At 43.5% G+C, this 13,430-nt stretch overlaps 1 protein-coding gene across 1 annotated transcript in view; it reads left to right on the plus strand.

Annotated features, from left to right (window-relative positions):
* LOC138595654 (cadherin-6-like) overlaps positions 1 to 13,430 on the plus strand; it is a 70,090-nt gene that overhangs the window by 33,993 nt on the left and 22,667 nt on the right. The window contains exons 3-6 of the mRNA XM_069666994.1: positions 1,252 to 1,546; positions 4,738 to 4,857; positions 10,616 to 10,783; positions 12,791 to 12,978. Of these exons, the coding sequence (XP_069523095.1) occupies positions 1,252 to 1,546; positions 4,738 to 4,857; positions 10,616 to 10,783; positions 12,791 to 12,978 (771 nt within the window). The remainder of the gene's footprint in view (positions 1 to 1,251; positions 1,547 to 4,737; positions 4,858 to 10,615; positions 10,784 to 12,790; positions 12,979 to 13,430) is intronic.

The raw sequence follows: 13,430 nt of genomic DNA on the forward strand, positions 1-13,430 counted from the left end.
AGCTGAGATGCAGCTAGCTGAGAGAATCAGAGGAGGAAGTAGAAGCTGCTTAAAGACAATTATTAATTTCAATTGGTCACTGAATGGTGAGTTACAAAACGCTTTGCACTCCATATGATTGTTAGCAGTTAGCATACACATACAGCATTAGCTGAGATGCTAGCTATTTGTTGTCAAAGCTATGAATGCATGCTAAACAAAGGCTCTGTAGCGTAACTTAACTCCTTCCGGTGACGCTAAACAACCACTGCTAAAAATAGATCATCAACAGTCTGAACCAAACTCTCGCTAAAAATAGTGAACTGCCGACACTCGACACCCACAGTGGGAAACGGTCGCTAAAGATGCTAACGGTGGATTTTTATAGCCTAATAGCTGCCGCATTATTTTCCTGTGATTGGTTCCTGGATTCTAAAAATATCAGAGCTTCACAATGCTCTATTCATACCCAGAATTATAAAGGCTCACACAAACTTAAATGACAGTATTTTAAATGTGGATTAAAACAGTTTTTTTATACTTTTCGGTGCTTACTATTACGTACATAAGAGCCTTAATTAAGCCGTAAGGAGGCTGTTGTGGGTATGTGTTTCCAGTGGCTCTAGCTGCTCCGGCTGTGTGTTTTCTTCTTGGCAGGATGTGAATTTCACAGAGACGAGGTGAAGCCACGACGATGACAGTTTACTAAAGATGATATGAATCTGTTAAATAACACCAAACGCACTTATCAAAGCTGTCAGTGTTTCTCTGCCAAGGCCCAGATTGGTCAGATCACTGATATGAGAGGAGCGTATCAGAAATACCTAAGTGCAAAACTGTGATTCTACTTTGAAATTAGATTTTTTTTTCTTTGACATCTTCGGTTCAAAGTGTTCGTTTCTGAGCTGTTTTCTTTCCTTTGCACTTCTCAGACATCACCTGTCAATCAAACGCAGCCAGCACTGTGATGTTTCTTTTTTTTCTTTATGTAGATGTTTCTGTTCACAGCTGCTATTTCTGCTCACGTTAACTAGCAGCTTTTTCCCCTGCAAAGAGTGAGCTGACACTCCTGTTCATAGGAGAAAATTAAGCAAATGTGAAAGCTTTCATAAACCGGAGTTGTAATCATTGTTGTGCTATAACAATTAGCAGTAGAGAGCTGCAGAGTGGAAATGTATTAAAATGAAAGTGCCACAAACTGCTGCTTGGAATAGTTGTTTTGGTGCTGCAGGGATCCACATTATCATATTTTCTTTTCTTTTTCATCCGCAGCTTCACTCAGATTCCGATCGAGGAGATGGAAGCGTGCGGTACGTCCTCACGGGGGAGGGAGCGGGGACCCTCTTCAAGATAGACGAGAAGTCAGGCGACATCCACGCCACCAAGAGGCTGGACAGGGAGGAGAAGGCCTACTACATCCTCCACGCCAAGGCCGTCAACCGCTTCACCAACGAGGCGCTGGAGGGGCAGTCCGAGTTCATCATCAAGATCCACGACATCAACGACAACGAGCCTCGGTTCACCAAGGACCCGTACTTTGCCAGAGTCCCTGAAATGTCCGACATCGGTAAGTTTGTGGCCTAAAATGTTCCTTATAATTCGGTGAATTGTTGTGTGTATCTGCACTTTAGGACTATGAGAGAATTATTTTATTCGGTATCATGGTGTGTCATTACAAATGAATTATCCTGAACTAACAAAAGCTTCTGAGTAAAAAAACAGCAAGAAGTAGGGGTGAGCCGACGTGTGAATGCAGCAGGTAATAGTCAGGAACATTCATCACGAGCGAGTGGGCTGGGTGATGACGTTTACATCACACGACTGGTGTGAAACCAGAAGAGTGACACATAACAGGATGATTAAAAACATCCGAGGTTGAAAAAGAAAGATCGTTTACAAGATGACGCAAATCTGCAAATCAGAATCAGAAATACTTTATTTATCCCCGCGGGTAAATTCGTCCGTTACAGTTGCTCTGATGTAAGAAGCATGAAGAAATAATCGGTGCGATGAAGATTTTAGGAGCTTCTGGATGTGGGGGCCGACGCCAAAATTGTTCAGCGGACTGCAGCGTACTTTTTACGGCATGTCCTGCCTCATTTTTAGGAACGCAGATTAACATTGTTAATACTTATGTCTCTATACTGCAAATAAACAATTAGACATTGCATTAGCTTGCTTGAGGTGCAACTTGTAAGTTAAATTCTTACTTTTACTTAGTCTTATTTAACACGTCACTCACCAGTATGTCCAATTCTCCACCGTTTCTCATGGTTGATGGTTTCCAGTCCCTCAAACCTGAAAGTGATAATCTCGAAGATCTCAGTTTCGTTCTCTTTGGCGTCCAATTTGTTTCTTTTTCTTTGGATTTTCACTTCTTGTTGAAGTTGTATCTGTAGTCATCCATCTTTTCTTTGTTTGTTCAGCCATAGTAGATTACTGTTTACTTGCAACACTCGCAGAGAGCGGAAAAGCAGCCGCTTAGCTCCGCCTACCCTCTCTGGCAGACCAACCACTGCTGGCTGATGGAAAACGTGTCACTAACTGGGCGCCGCTTGTGATTTTTTCCGCCATCAATCATCAAGCATTGTGTTACCTCATTCGTCGATAGATAGTGACTTAACAGACATTTATTTAAACGAGAATCTTCAAGATTATCACGTGCTCACAATCGGAGGTCCATCATTTGCATACGGATTAAAGCATTGTTAACCTGCACCCTCCCCCTCGTCCTGAGATCATTTTGTCATTATGGAAATGAAGAAGTTGATGGATAAATTGTTAATAAATAATAACAAAATAATTGAGCGATGCAAAACTAATAACATGAAATGATACTAGTTATTTAAGGGTGTACAGCTGTGTGTTAAAGCATATTGATTGATCATAACTCAGACAATAATTAAGTGTTTACACAAATTAGGGTGTGTGCTAATGTGTGCCTGTGTGTGAGAAGCCGGATTTAACTGGCTTATGATTCAAATAGGAAAGAGACGTTGCCAGTCTAACCGGATCAATGGGACTTTATCAATCATAATAATGATGCAGAGGCAGCAAAGAGGGCCCCACTAATTAAACGAGAGAGGCTAGGAGCTGTTTCATGACCGGAGAATAAACAAGGTAAAGCGTGTGTGCGACGGCGCTGGTGCAGATAATCTTTTAAATACAGTATTGCATCTTATTAAAACAGTATTTAATTTAATTAGCAGCATTGTCAGCTGTGTCATCTCAGTGAATTATTCCATTTCTGCGGTGCCAGTGTGACAGTGAGACGGCACCATTTCCTGCTTTATCATCTCGTCTTGTCGTTGAAATTAAAGTTTAATACAGTGCGCACTTTGGCTCCGGCTCCTGGTCTGAAAGTACATACTGGCCTCATGAATATAGATAAACAATATAAAAAGGCTCCTAATCAATACTTGCATGAAAACACGGAGTGAACTCTCTGTTCTGCTGCTGCTGCTTCGAGCTTCGGGGACTGAGGGACATCGCTCTCGCAGCCCAGACATGTGACAGAGTTGTCACTTGGTTCAGCAACCCCAAGAGGGAGGCCGGCACTTATCTAAGGGCAGCACGGGTGCCCATGGCAACAACCGAGGTGTGATGTCACCGCTTGGCAGAGCATGTGTTCATGAGTGAGTGCGTCGAGACACTGGCCCTTTAAGTGTGACATACACTTTGAGTTTTATTATAGTCTCACGGCTCTGACATTCTTCTTCTCTCGGACTCTCGCTTTGACACGCCCCGTCTTTGACAACTGAGCGATTACAGTCGGGGTAATTTACTCCCCCTGCACTAAAAAAAAAATGTGATTATTCCTGACTTGTTTGTCAGAAGATTCTCCTCTCAAAAGCTTAAAGTCAGCGATGAGATGGCTGATGTGGATCAGTGATATTTTCAAAAAGCCGGCGTGTCAGAAAAGCCTCTTTGAGTCTAATTCCCTAGTTAAAGGTATTACCGATCAAGGTTCGGTGAACTTGCTCCCGAATCCTCCAGAACTGTCACTTACACCAAATCAGACAGCCGTGGTCTTTCTCTCTCTTTGCTTTCTGGTCCCTCAATTTTTTCTCCACCCTCAACATCCTTCATCCATACAAATGACATGGATTTTAAAGGAGGGAAACTCTCCTCTCGCCCCTTTACAGATCACAACTGACATCAAATTAGAGAAGTTTCATGGGGTCGTTATCCCTTTGTATTGCACAATTCTATATTTATACCACTTTGCCATTAAATATTTCTACTCAATTAATTTTCTTCTGCATGTAATGAGGCAACACTTGGCCCCGCAAGGCGCCATTTGGGAGGTAGCACTTGGCTAACCGTTTCCCTTTGTTCTGCTGAAATAGGGCTTCAGCCTCTCTGGAAGAGAAAATGGATCACAGTCGTTCGCCTGCGATCAGATATTTGGCTTCTCCAGATCTGTGGATACACTAATAGGCTTCTTGGGGTTTGCAAAGAGCCTGGTATCGGTGCCGCTCGTATGCTTAGAGAGATATACTCACAAAAATACATTAGGACTTATTGATTACCGGCGAAAATCAATCATGTATAAGGGTATAAGTGGCCGCGGAGTAAGGATTGGTTGGGGTAATGCAAAGGGACAGAAATGATCAGTCACATTCTGCATGAGCGTGATTAGAAGAGGAGCCGACACCTCATCAGAAGGTGCATCAGCTTAACCAATTATCCAGCAGGCAATTTTCAGCAGTATTGAAGAGTTGATCTAAATCATTGTCATGAATCTTCTCCCCCCAGGCACCTCGGTAATTCAGGTGACAGCCACAGACGCAGACGACGCCACATACGGGAACAGCGCCAGGGTGGTGTACAGCATCCTGGAGGGCCAGCCGTACTTCTCTGTGGACCCAGAGACCGGTCAGTGTTCACTGTGCATGTAATCCATCTGAAAGTATTCTTAATGCAGTCAATATGCTGTGGTTGGTGGTTTACTTTGAATTACTGTGTCTATTTGGTTGTCTCCTTAGAGGAGACAATGTGATGACAGGTTCACTGCAAATAAAGTTCAAGTTAAATTAATTCAAGAAGGAAACTCGAGCAGTGTTTTAAAGTTTCAACATGTTTCCTAAATTCTGAATTGTTTCAGAATTTTTCGACTACACTTCTTTTTAAAAGCCAGAGAAAGACGGTGTATTAATGAAAACTGGGACTTTGGGTCTTTTCAAAGAGGAACTGACTACAAGACGTTTCTGTCAATACCTGAAACTTTATTTTTCTAAAAATCTGACAGGACGGTAAAACATTCAAACTTTTTTTTACCATCTTAATAAAAATAATCCTAGAGCCTCCTAGATTCAAATAAAACTAGAGCTTGTTAATAAGAAGTGATTATTTATTGACATAAAGTTTTGAAGCTTTGAGTTTGGGATTGTGCCCGTCTTGGTATTTTGGATCCAGAAGTGACCATATTTGGACAAGAGGGCGGAGCTGAAGAGAAGTCATCATCTAAAGCTCGCACTAGAGTGTTAAAAAAGTTTGATGCTAATTTTGGCTTGTGAAAACAAACTTTAAATTAATAATCTCAAAGATTTTCATTTAAATAAATGTCTGTTAAGTCACAAATGAGGTAACTCAATGGTGATTGAGCCTATGGCCCGCTGATGAAAGCCTTTGCATTTGCAGTATCACAGACTGGGTGTTTGTGGCAACTTTCGTGGAACAAAATCACAAGTGGCGCCCAGTTAGTGACGCGTTCTCCATCAGCCAGCAGTGGTTGGTCTGCCAGAGATTGTAGGCGGAGCTAAGCGGCTGCTTTTCTGCTCTCTGCAAGTGTTGCGAGTAAACAGTAATCTACTATGGCTGAACAAACAAAGAAAAGATGGATGACTACAGATACAACTTCAACAAGAAGTGAAAATCCAAAGAAAAAGAAACAAACTCGACGCTCAGATGAAGCAAACAGTCTGAAAAGGAAAATCAAGAGTTACAACCGGAGCCAACACGTGGACGTCAACACTGTCTGGATATCTGGGAAGTGTGCTCCTGTGATTACCGTTTATCACCATAGGTGCCGCCAAAGACAATGAAACTGAGATCTTTGAGATTACAACTTTAAACAAAATGTACTTAAGTGCTGTAGAAGTATTTCTTAGGTCACTGCGATAAGGTAGGTAGATAGGACTTTAAGTTACAGACACATGCGAGCAGAAATGTGTCTTAAACATTGTGAACACCATGTGTTTGTCCTTCACTAGACAGAGGCTTCTTTGCATAGAAGTAAAAATACATCTGTTACAGAAATGGCAAAGATTATAATTTCTCCTCACAGAGTGTAGCCTCAGCAGACCAGAGAGCACTGTGGCCATGAAGGATGTTTTTTCCTGACCAACATGAACCGCTGCTGCAACAGTGCTACCGCCATTGCACTCTCCACCTACAGATGTAACCCACAGCTGCACGCAGCAAGTTTAACGTCACCTTTTAACTTGAGGTGGCCGTTCTGAAAAGTACAGTATAACTGAAAGAGAAATAGAGGAGGGTTAACTGAGCTTTACTCGGAAAATAAATTCAAACAATTTATCATGAAATAACTCCAGGAACGCTGTGACTGTAACCCAAAATACTCCAGCACACGTCTGCCTCCTCTCGCATGCAGACAGGCGGAGGGGAGGGGGATTTGTAGTGGAATGAGTGGCAAATCACCAAGCCCAAAAAATCTAGCCGCTCGCTAGTTTTAATCATTAATGTGCGCTTTGGAACTCATCCCGCTCGTGTCTTTTTTGCTTAAACAAAAGGAGAACGACAAAAAAAGCCATTTGCAGATTAGTGGAGGGATTAACAGTAATATGGTTTATCCCACATGTGGTATGTAAGCTGACATCCCCTCTTACACAAAGACATGCCTGGACATCACATTATAAGCAGGATTTGTTTCTCCCCTCCTCCTCTGTGCTTGGTATTGTAGTCATTAAGCAATAAAGAAGGTAGGGAGAGCGATAAAGCGGCTATACGTTTGATTCTCTTCCTGCAATGCAGCCTGAGCTGTCGCTGTTTTAAAACCCTAACTTTAAAAAAATATATTCAAATAAGGAGAAACTTCTTCGCTTTAATCTCAAACATGCACAAGATATGAAAATAAGTTAGTCAGATTATCATATGTGCCAGAGGAGTCAGCGCACCTCCCCACGAAGGAAGCACACGTCAACGAATCTACAAAACATTTTCACTTGGCGGCCGTTTCTCTCAGGTTGGAAACTTAAATGCTGTTGGGTTACCGGTTGAATATCAGGATCATTTCACCGCTTTAAGATTGATTAGCAACTGAAAATACAATCTGGAGGGACAGTGGGCCATATTTGTCAAAACATCATATTTGATGACTCATTAGCTAGCCTCAGAACGCAGTTAGCTTTTGAGAAAGGTCCAAATGTTGACCTCTTTCCTCAGGCACCTAGTTCTGTGAGCCAATGGGGTTTAGGCTTGGGCTCACGTGACCTCCATGCTCAAGCACTAGCTCCTGGCCGCTAGCACCTAGCTTCCCAATGCTGTTTAATAAACTAAATAAACAATGTGTGATCGGCAAGTGACTATACAACTGAGGTACCTGAGCAGAGAGGGTCTTAGCTTCCAACCACTTCCTAGCTAAAATTATTGCTAGCTAGAAATTTGCAGTTTTTGTATTGTATCATACTATCAAACAGTAATGTTAGCATTCAGTCACTTCCTAGCTAGGAAGCCTAGGAAGCGGCTGAATGCTAACGTTTGCTGACGGTAGCTAATTGTTGCTAATTGGTTGTTTAACCTTAAAATATGAGCTGATATGTCCCTCTGGATTTTCACTATTCATTGTCCTTTAAGTAGCTCATAAATCTGGAATAATTAAATGATAACTATGTGTCATATTCCTTACGTTTATACCACTTACATTCTTGAACTCAACAACATTACAACAGCATTTCAGCTTTCCAACTTGTGCGTGATGACAGAGGGATATAGCCACCTTGTGAATATGATCATAGACTACAGCCAGCTGTCGTGATGCTTTTGAGTGAGAAAACGCAGAAAGCTTAACATATGGAAGATAAAACGTTTGGGGATACGCGCTCAACAGGGGTTCTTCAGTGAGAACTGGAGGTGAGACTGTCACTGTTCATTTTCTGTCAACAGTAGCATGCTAGCTATCGTTAGCTTAGGGGCTAGAGTGTTAACTGTAGCTTGGAAATGCCTTCAGCGCCTCTGTTTACTTCTCTCCTTGTCTCTATGATTTGCTAATGTGGTCTCGCAAGGAAAGTGCTGACATAATAATCCTGATTTTAAATCCTTAATATGAAACATGTCTGAAATTATCAGGGTGGCTTCAATGAGCCTGCGCATCCTCACAAACCTCACCATAACATTGTGTTATCTGTGGGACGAATTACACATAATTAGGAGGGAAAAACAGTTGCATTTTGTGTATATTTCTTACCATAAATATGAGAGGAAAAAAGAGCAAGTTGTATAGCCTTCTGAGCAGCGTAGGCCAGCCTGATGTGAGCCTGAGTGATGTGCCACGTCAGCCTCTCCCTCTCCCTTATTGTTTGATATGCAATGAATCATCTGTTCAGGCTGAAAGAGATGAAGTTTGTCAAAGCGGTTTATTTAGGGTGAAATTTTTTTTTTTTTCATCTTTATTCTCCTACTCTTATCTGTCTCTCTCTCCCTCTCCCTCTCCTCCACCTGCTTCCTTTTTTATGATGCTTCAATTTCAAACGTGTAATAGCAGACAGGATTTAAGACCCGGCTCTGATGGGAGATGGAGCGCACCTTTTGAATATGCTGCCAATTACTGCCTCACTCAGTCTCTGTCCTGACTCCAAACTAGAGATCTAACGTGTCAGAGCGGAGAAGTAAGCAAGCGCGCCGCACTTGAAAGGCTGAACATTAACAGTCTTAATTCCAAAGAGGAGATAAATGACGTCGAATGCATTTGGAGGCGAATGCTACACTTAGAAAAATTAAAGGAATACGCTGTGGTTTTGGTGGATTGGCCCTTTGGTCCACTTAGCAGTTAAATCATGGGAACACAGACACCAGAATGTGCTCCTGGGTGGCCGCTGAGCTCTGTGCCGCTGTGCATACTGAGCAAGAGCACTGACCTTTTGGTAATAAAATGTTCTTAGTGGTTTAATTATCTGGCCTGTAGATGCATAAATCTAAAAAATGAAATATCATTAATTCAATACAGCTGAGGCAGACAGACTTATTTTTAGGAATGTTTCAGTTCAGCACGGTGATCTTAGATATATGAAGACTACCTGTGGATAGCATTTGGCGGGTGGATTTCTTAGAGGTTGTACACAAATCTGTCGAGCGTTAGAGCTGCACAGATTTGCTGCTTATTGTCTTGATTAATCAGTGTAAAAAATGTCTGAGGTTATGTCTATAGATGCCTTGTTTTGTCCGCCAACAGTCCAAAACCATGGGTTGTATATTAGAAGTGAACATTGTGACGTAACCCAATGGTTTGTGTTCCGCAGGTTTTGACATTTTGTCCGTTGCCATCTTGGTTATTTTTGCTCACTCTTGACCTGCAGCTGAAGGGTCAACGAGGTTACCAGGCCCTCTTGTGCTGAGCACAACTCAGAGAAAAGGCTTTTAGTTATAGGAAGTCAAGAGGAAAGAGAGCAAAAGAGCTGCTGATGATGCATTAGAGTAAAAAAAAAAAACTTTTAAACTTTTAGGTTTTGTGCTTAAATTTTCAGCAAGGTCAGATTTCAATCCAGATTTCAATTAATTAATTTAAACGTTTTAAGACATATAAAATGCTCTGCATGAAAAAATAAATTGTGTCTCATTTGTTTTTTCTGCAAAATATGTTTAATTAAATAGTAGAAATCCTTCCAAGGCATCTCTTCCTTCTCCCTCGTTGAAAAATCCTGAATCTGCATAGGCCCCGCCCACTATGCAAATTTCCAACCGCCCTCTTCGTCACCAAAAAGAAACACGAAACACGAATCTTAGCTAGCTTGAAATGTAGCCGTAAAGATACGACTGTTACAGCTGGCCCGCGCATCGCCGAAGTGGTTGCCATAGGTTACACATAATGATATGCATAGCATCACCCCGTCCATTAACGGGATTGGCCCGAAAACGTGTCGTTGAGCCTGTCCTTGGTACACTGCAGTTTAAAAGCAGACAGGCCCAGCCATGGAGATGATGCTGATGTTGTCCCTGATATGTCTTATAGCACATGAAGAACACCACATGGAGATGTTTACAAGGTTAAAGAGCTTTAAGAGTTTAAACTAATGATTATTATCCATTATTGATTAGACTCCTTATTTCTTTTAATGTCAAAAAAAGTCAAAAAATTTTAAAAAATTCACAGTATAATTTCTCAAAGCCTGAAGATTCCCTGTTTTATCCGACAATCAGTTCAAAACACAAAGATATTCAACTTAAGTATCAAATAGGACAAAGAAAAGCAGCGAATTCTTACATTTTGAAAGATGAAACGAGCTGGATTATGGTCGTTTTGCTGAAATTATTCACCAACTAAAAAGTTAAACTTCAACAAATTTGTTCCTTTGTACAAATAAAAACTGAGATTTTTTAGCCCTATGATGACACACTTGTAATTTGGGTCTGTAAAAACACACTCATCACACTCTCTTGATGAATCTTCTCCCCTCAGGCCTGATCAAGACCGCCCTGCCCGGCATGGACCGAGAAGTCAAAGAGAACTACCAGGTCGTGATCCAGGCCAAAGACATGGCCGGGCAGATGGGCGGGCTCTCCGGAACCACGACGGTCAGCATCACCCTCTCCGACGTCAACGACAACCCGCCGCGCTTCACCAAGAGTGAGTACAGCAGCCTCCCACACCCACGCCGGCTGACCGCGAAGCCCACTTGTCAGCGTTGGCCAGTGCCAGGCAGGCAGGCGGCCCCCATCTGGTGTCAGTTTCAAAATGAATTTGGATTATTGCAGGGAGCTCTGGGTTTTGTGCGGTTAAGGCAGGCCTCTTAAAGGCAGCGAATAATTAAATATAGAGCCATATGACAGAGCGAAGGGTCCTGCAAAGTGCATCAGATCAGCCCTGTAATCCCTATTAAATGAAGAGAGTACATTCACTGGGCTTTATCTCCCCTACTGTTCCACTCTCTTTGTCTATTAAGTCTTTCTTCTGCTGCCTTTTACTCCATAAAACCAATGTTCTCAATTTAGTGCTCCCACTGTCCTTGGTGCACTTTTTTTGTTCCCTCTCGCTCATCAATCATCAATCCTTTACTTCCTACTCTCTCTTTCAGACTAACACATTGTCTCCCTTTCTTCTCCCACCCGTCTCACTTCCTCTCGTGCATCTGGCAGACGGCGAAGCCGGCAGATCAGATTGACAGATTACTGGTGTCGTCGTGTTTCCCCCTCAGTTACAGCGAACGCCGACTGTACAGTGCGCACGGCAAACACGCGACCGCAAAACCTCCGCCTACCCCCCCCCCCCTCCGCGCGTTTATCACTCCCACCAGCTTGGGGTGAGGGAGGGGAGGGTGTCATCCCAGCGCTCTCGGCCCAATGAATGAACAGCGAGGGGAGGACGGAGGGAGATGGATACGACGGGGATGCAGGAGGTGACAGGAGGGGAAGATAGAGGAAGAAAGAGGAAGAGTGATGCAGGCGACAGAAAGACAGCCGGTGATGGAGGGAGGAGGGGGAGACAAACAGACAGAAGGGGGAAGATTGAATGGGGGAGAAAGAGGAAGAGATATTGTAATGGGACACCCAGAGGAGGAAGAGTGTCAGGAAGCGATATCATTGTTGTCTGCCCGAGTGATGCCTCTTCTTTTCCACCCAATGCTAAATACCTGTTAGCCTAGGGAAGCCTCCTCGTGCTGCTCTCTGTGTGTGTGTGTGCGTGTGTGTGGAGGCAAGTGTCAGCGTCACGGAGACCTGCCGACTCAGGCGTTGCCAAAACACTGTCAGCATGTTTTATTAGTGTGTCAGTGCTGTTTGTCTCCGCAGGCTGTGTGTATATCACGCCCGCTCCCTCCCGCAGTCCGGCTATTTATTTAAGCATACGAGATGCAGCTGGGGCCGCCGCCGCCGCCGACAGGCAGCCATCAATTTATCCGCCTCAAACCACGAAATCATCTCACAAAATAAAAAAAAGAACGAAAGGAAGAAGGGGAAGCAATTAATTTATGTTGAGCAAATTGGCCCAGAATTTATGTTACGTCCTAAACTTGGGAGCAGCGAGTCGATACCGCTTGTAGCAACTCGTGCTAAAGGCCAAATGTCTGTTTTGGAAGTGAAATATGTTTCGCCGCATATGAAATGTGCTGCTCCACAGCTGATCTACAAATGTTGCAGCACTAAATCTCCCACTCGGCTTCTCCTCCTTTTCACACTCTCCCTCTCCCTCTCTCTCTCTGCCTCCCTCCTTCCCTCCCCGGCCGGCTCTTTACACCTCTGCTCTCTGATTGGCCGTGACTCACTCTCCCTCCGACTTGCTCCCTTGTGCTCTTGCTCTCTGACTCACCCGCTTGCACTCCTTCTTTTTTCGCTAACAGGGTCATGAAAAATACTCGGGTTGTGACGCTGGCTGGGTGATCTATCTTTCTTGGCCAATGTGTTTTCAAATGAATCTTAGGTTAAACATTTCAGGGCTTTATTTGTTCTTGATCAGGCTTTTATTTTGAAAAATGTCTTAAAGAGAAATTGATTCACCTCTTAAACGAGGCCCTGCTCACACATCCAACTCTCTGACTCACTCCTGAACCTTTCCTTCTTCCTCTCTACATCTCTGTACGACAAACTTCCTCTGATTGACTCCGAGATCAAACGGTTTTCTCTCGCTCTCTCTCTTCAGCCCTGTACGAGTTCAGAGTGCCCGAGTCCATCGAGCTCGGGGGCACGGTCGGAGTGATCCGCGCCATAGACGCAGACATCGGGGAGAACGCGGAGATGGACTACAGGATCATCAGGAGCGACGGCCTCGGCATGTTTGACATCGGCACCAACAGGAGCACGCAGGAGGGCGTCATCGTGCTGAGGAAGGTCAGGGACTCTCTGTCGGTGCTCGATGAGGGGTGTAATGCGGCCGTGTGAGCAAGAGTGCAGTTTTCATTGGGGATGAGGGGGCGGGGGACATATCTTACCCAACAGCTCCAAGACTTACAATGCTTCACACCCCATTTGAACAGATTCGGATTAATTCCAACCCTTGTTTTTAGATCTTCTTTAAACTGCTCTAAAATTAAAACCAATCAAAGCAAGAGCCTTAAATGTTTCAGCAGCAGAAAGCTAATGCTCGCGCTGTGCTATTGTTGATGATGTTATTTAGTTTGTGCGACGGGAAACACGGTGACAAGTGGGCGTCTGCAAACTGGCCACAACAAACAAATGTTTGCATAAACCAGTTTAAAGCTCGTGTGAGGAACTTTCTGTTTGTGTTGATTGTGGCGCCCCCTGTGGACAAAGCTGATGTTGTCCTGTTTAAAATGTAAACA

The sequence above is a fragment of the Semicossyphus pulcher genome, unplaced genomic scaffold (assembly GCF_022749685.1).
Source record: "Semicossyphus pulcher isolate SPU_LCO1_2020_fin unplaced genomic scaffold, fSemPul1.0.p SCAF_18, whole genome shotgun sequence".
Taxonomy (NCBI): Eukaryota; Metazoa; Chordata; class Actinopteri; order Labriformes; family Labridae; genus Semicossyphus; species Semicossyphus pulcher.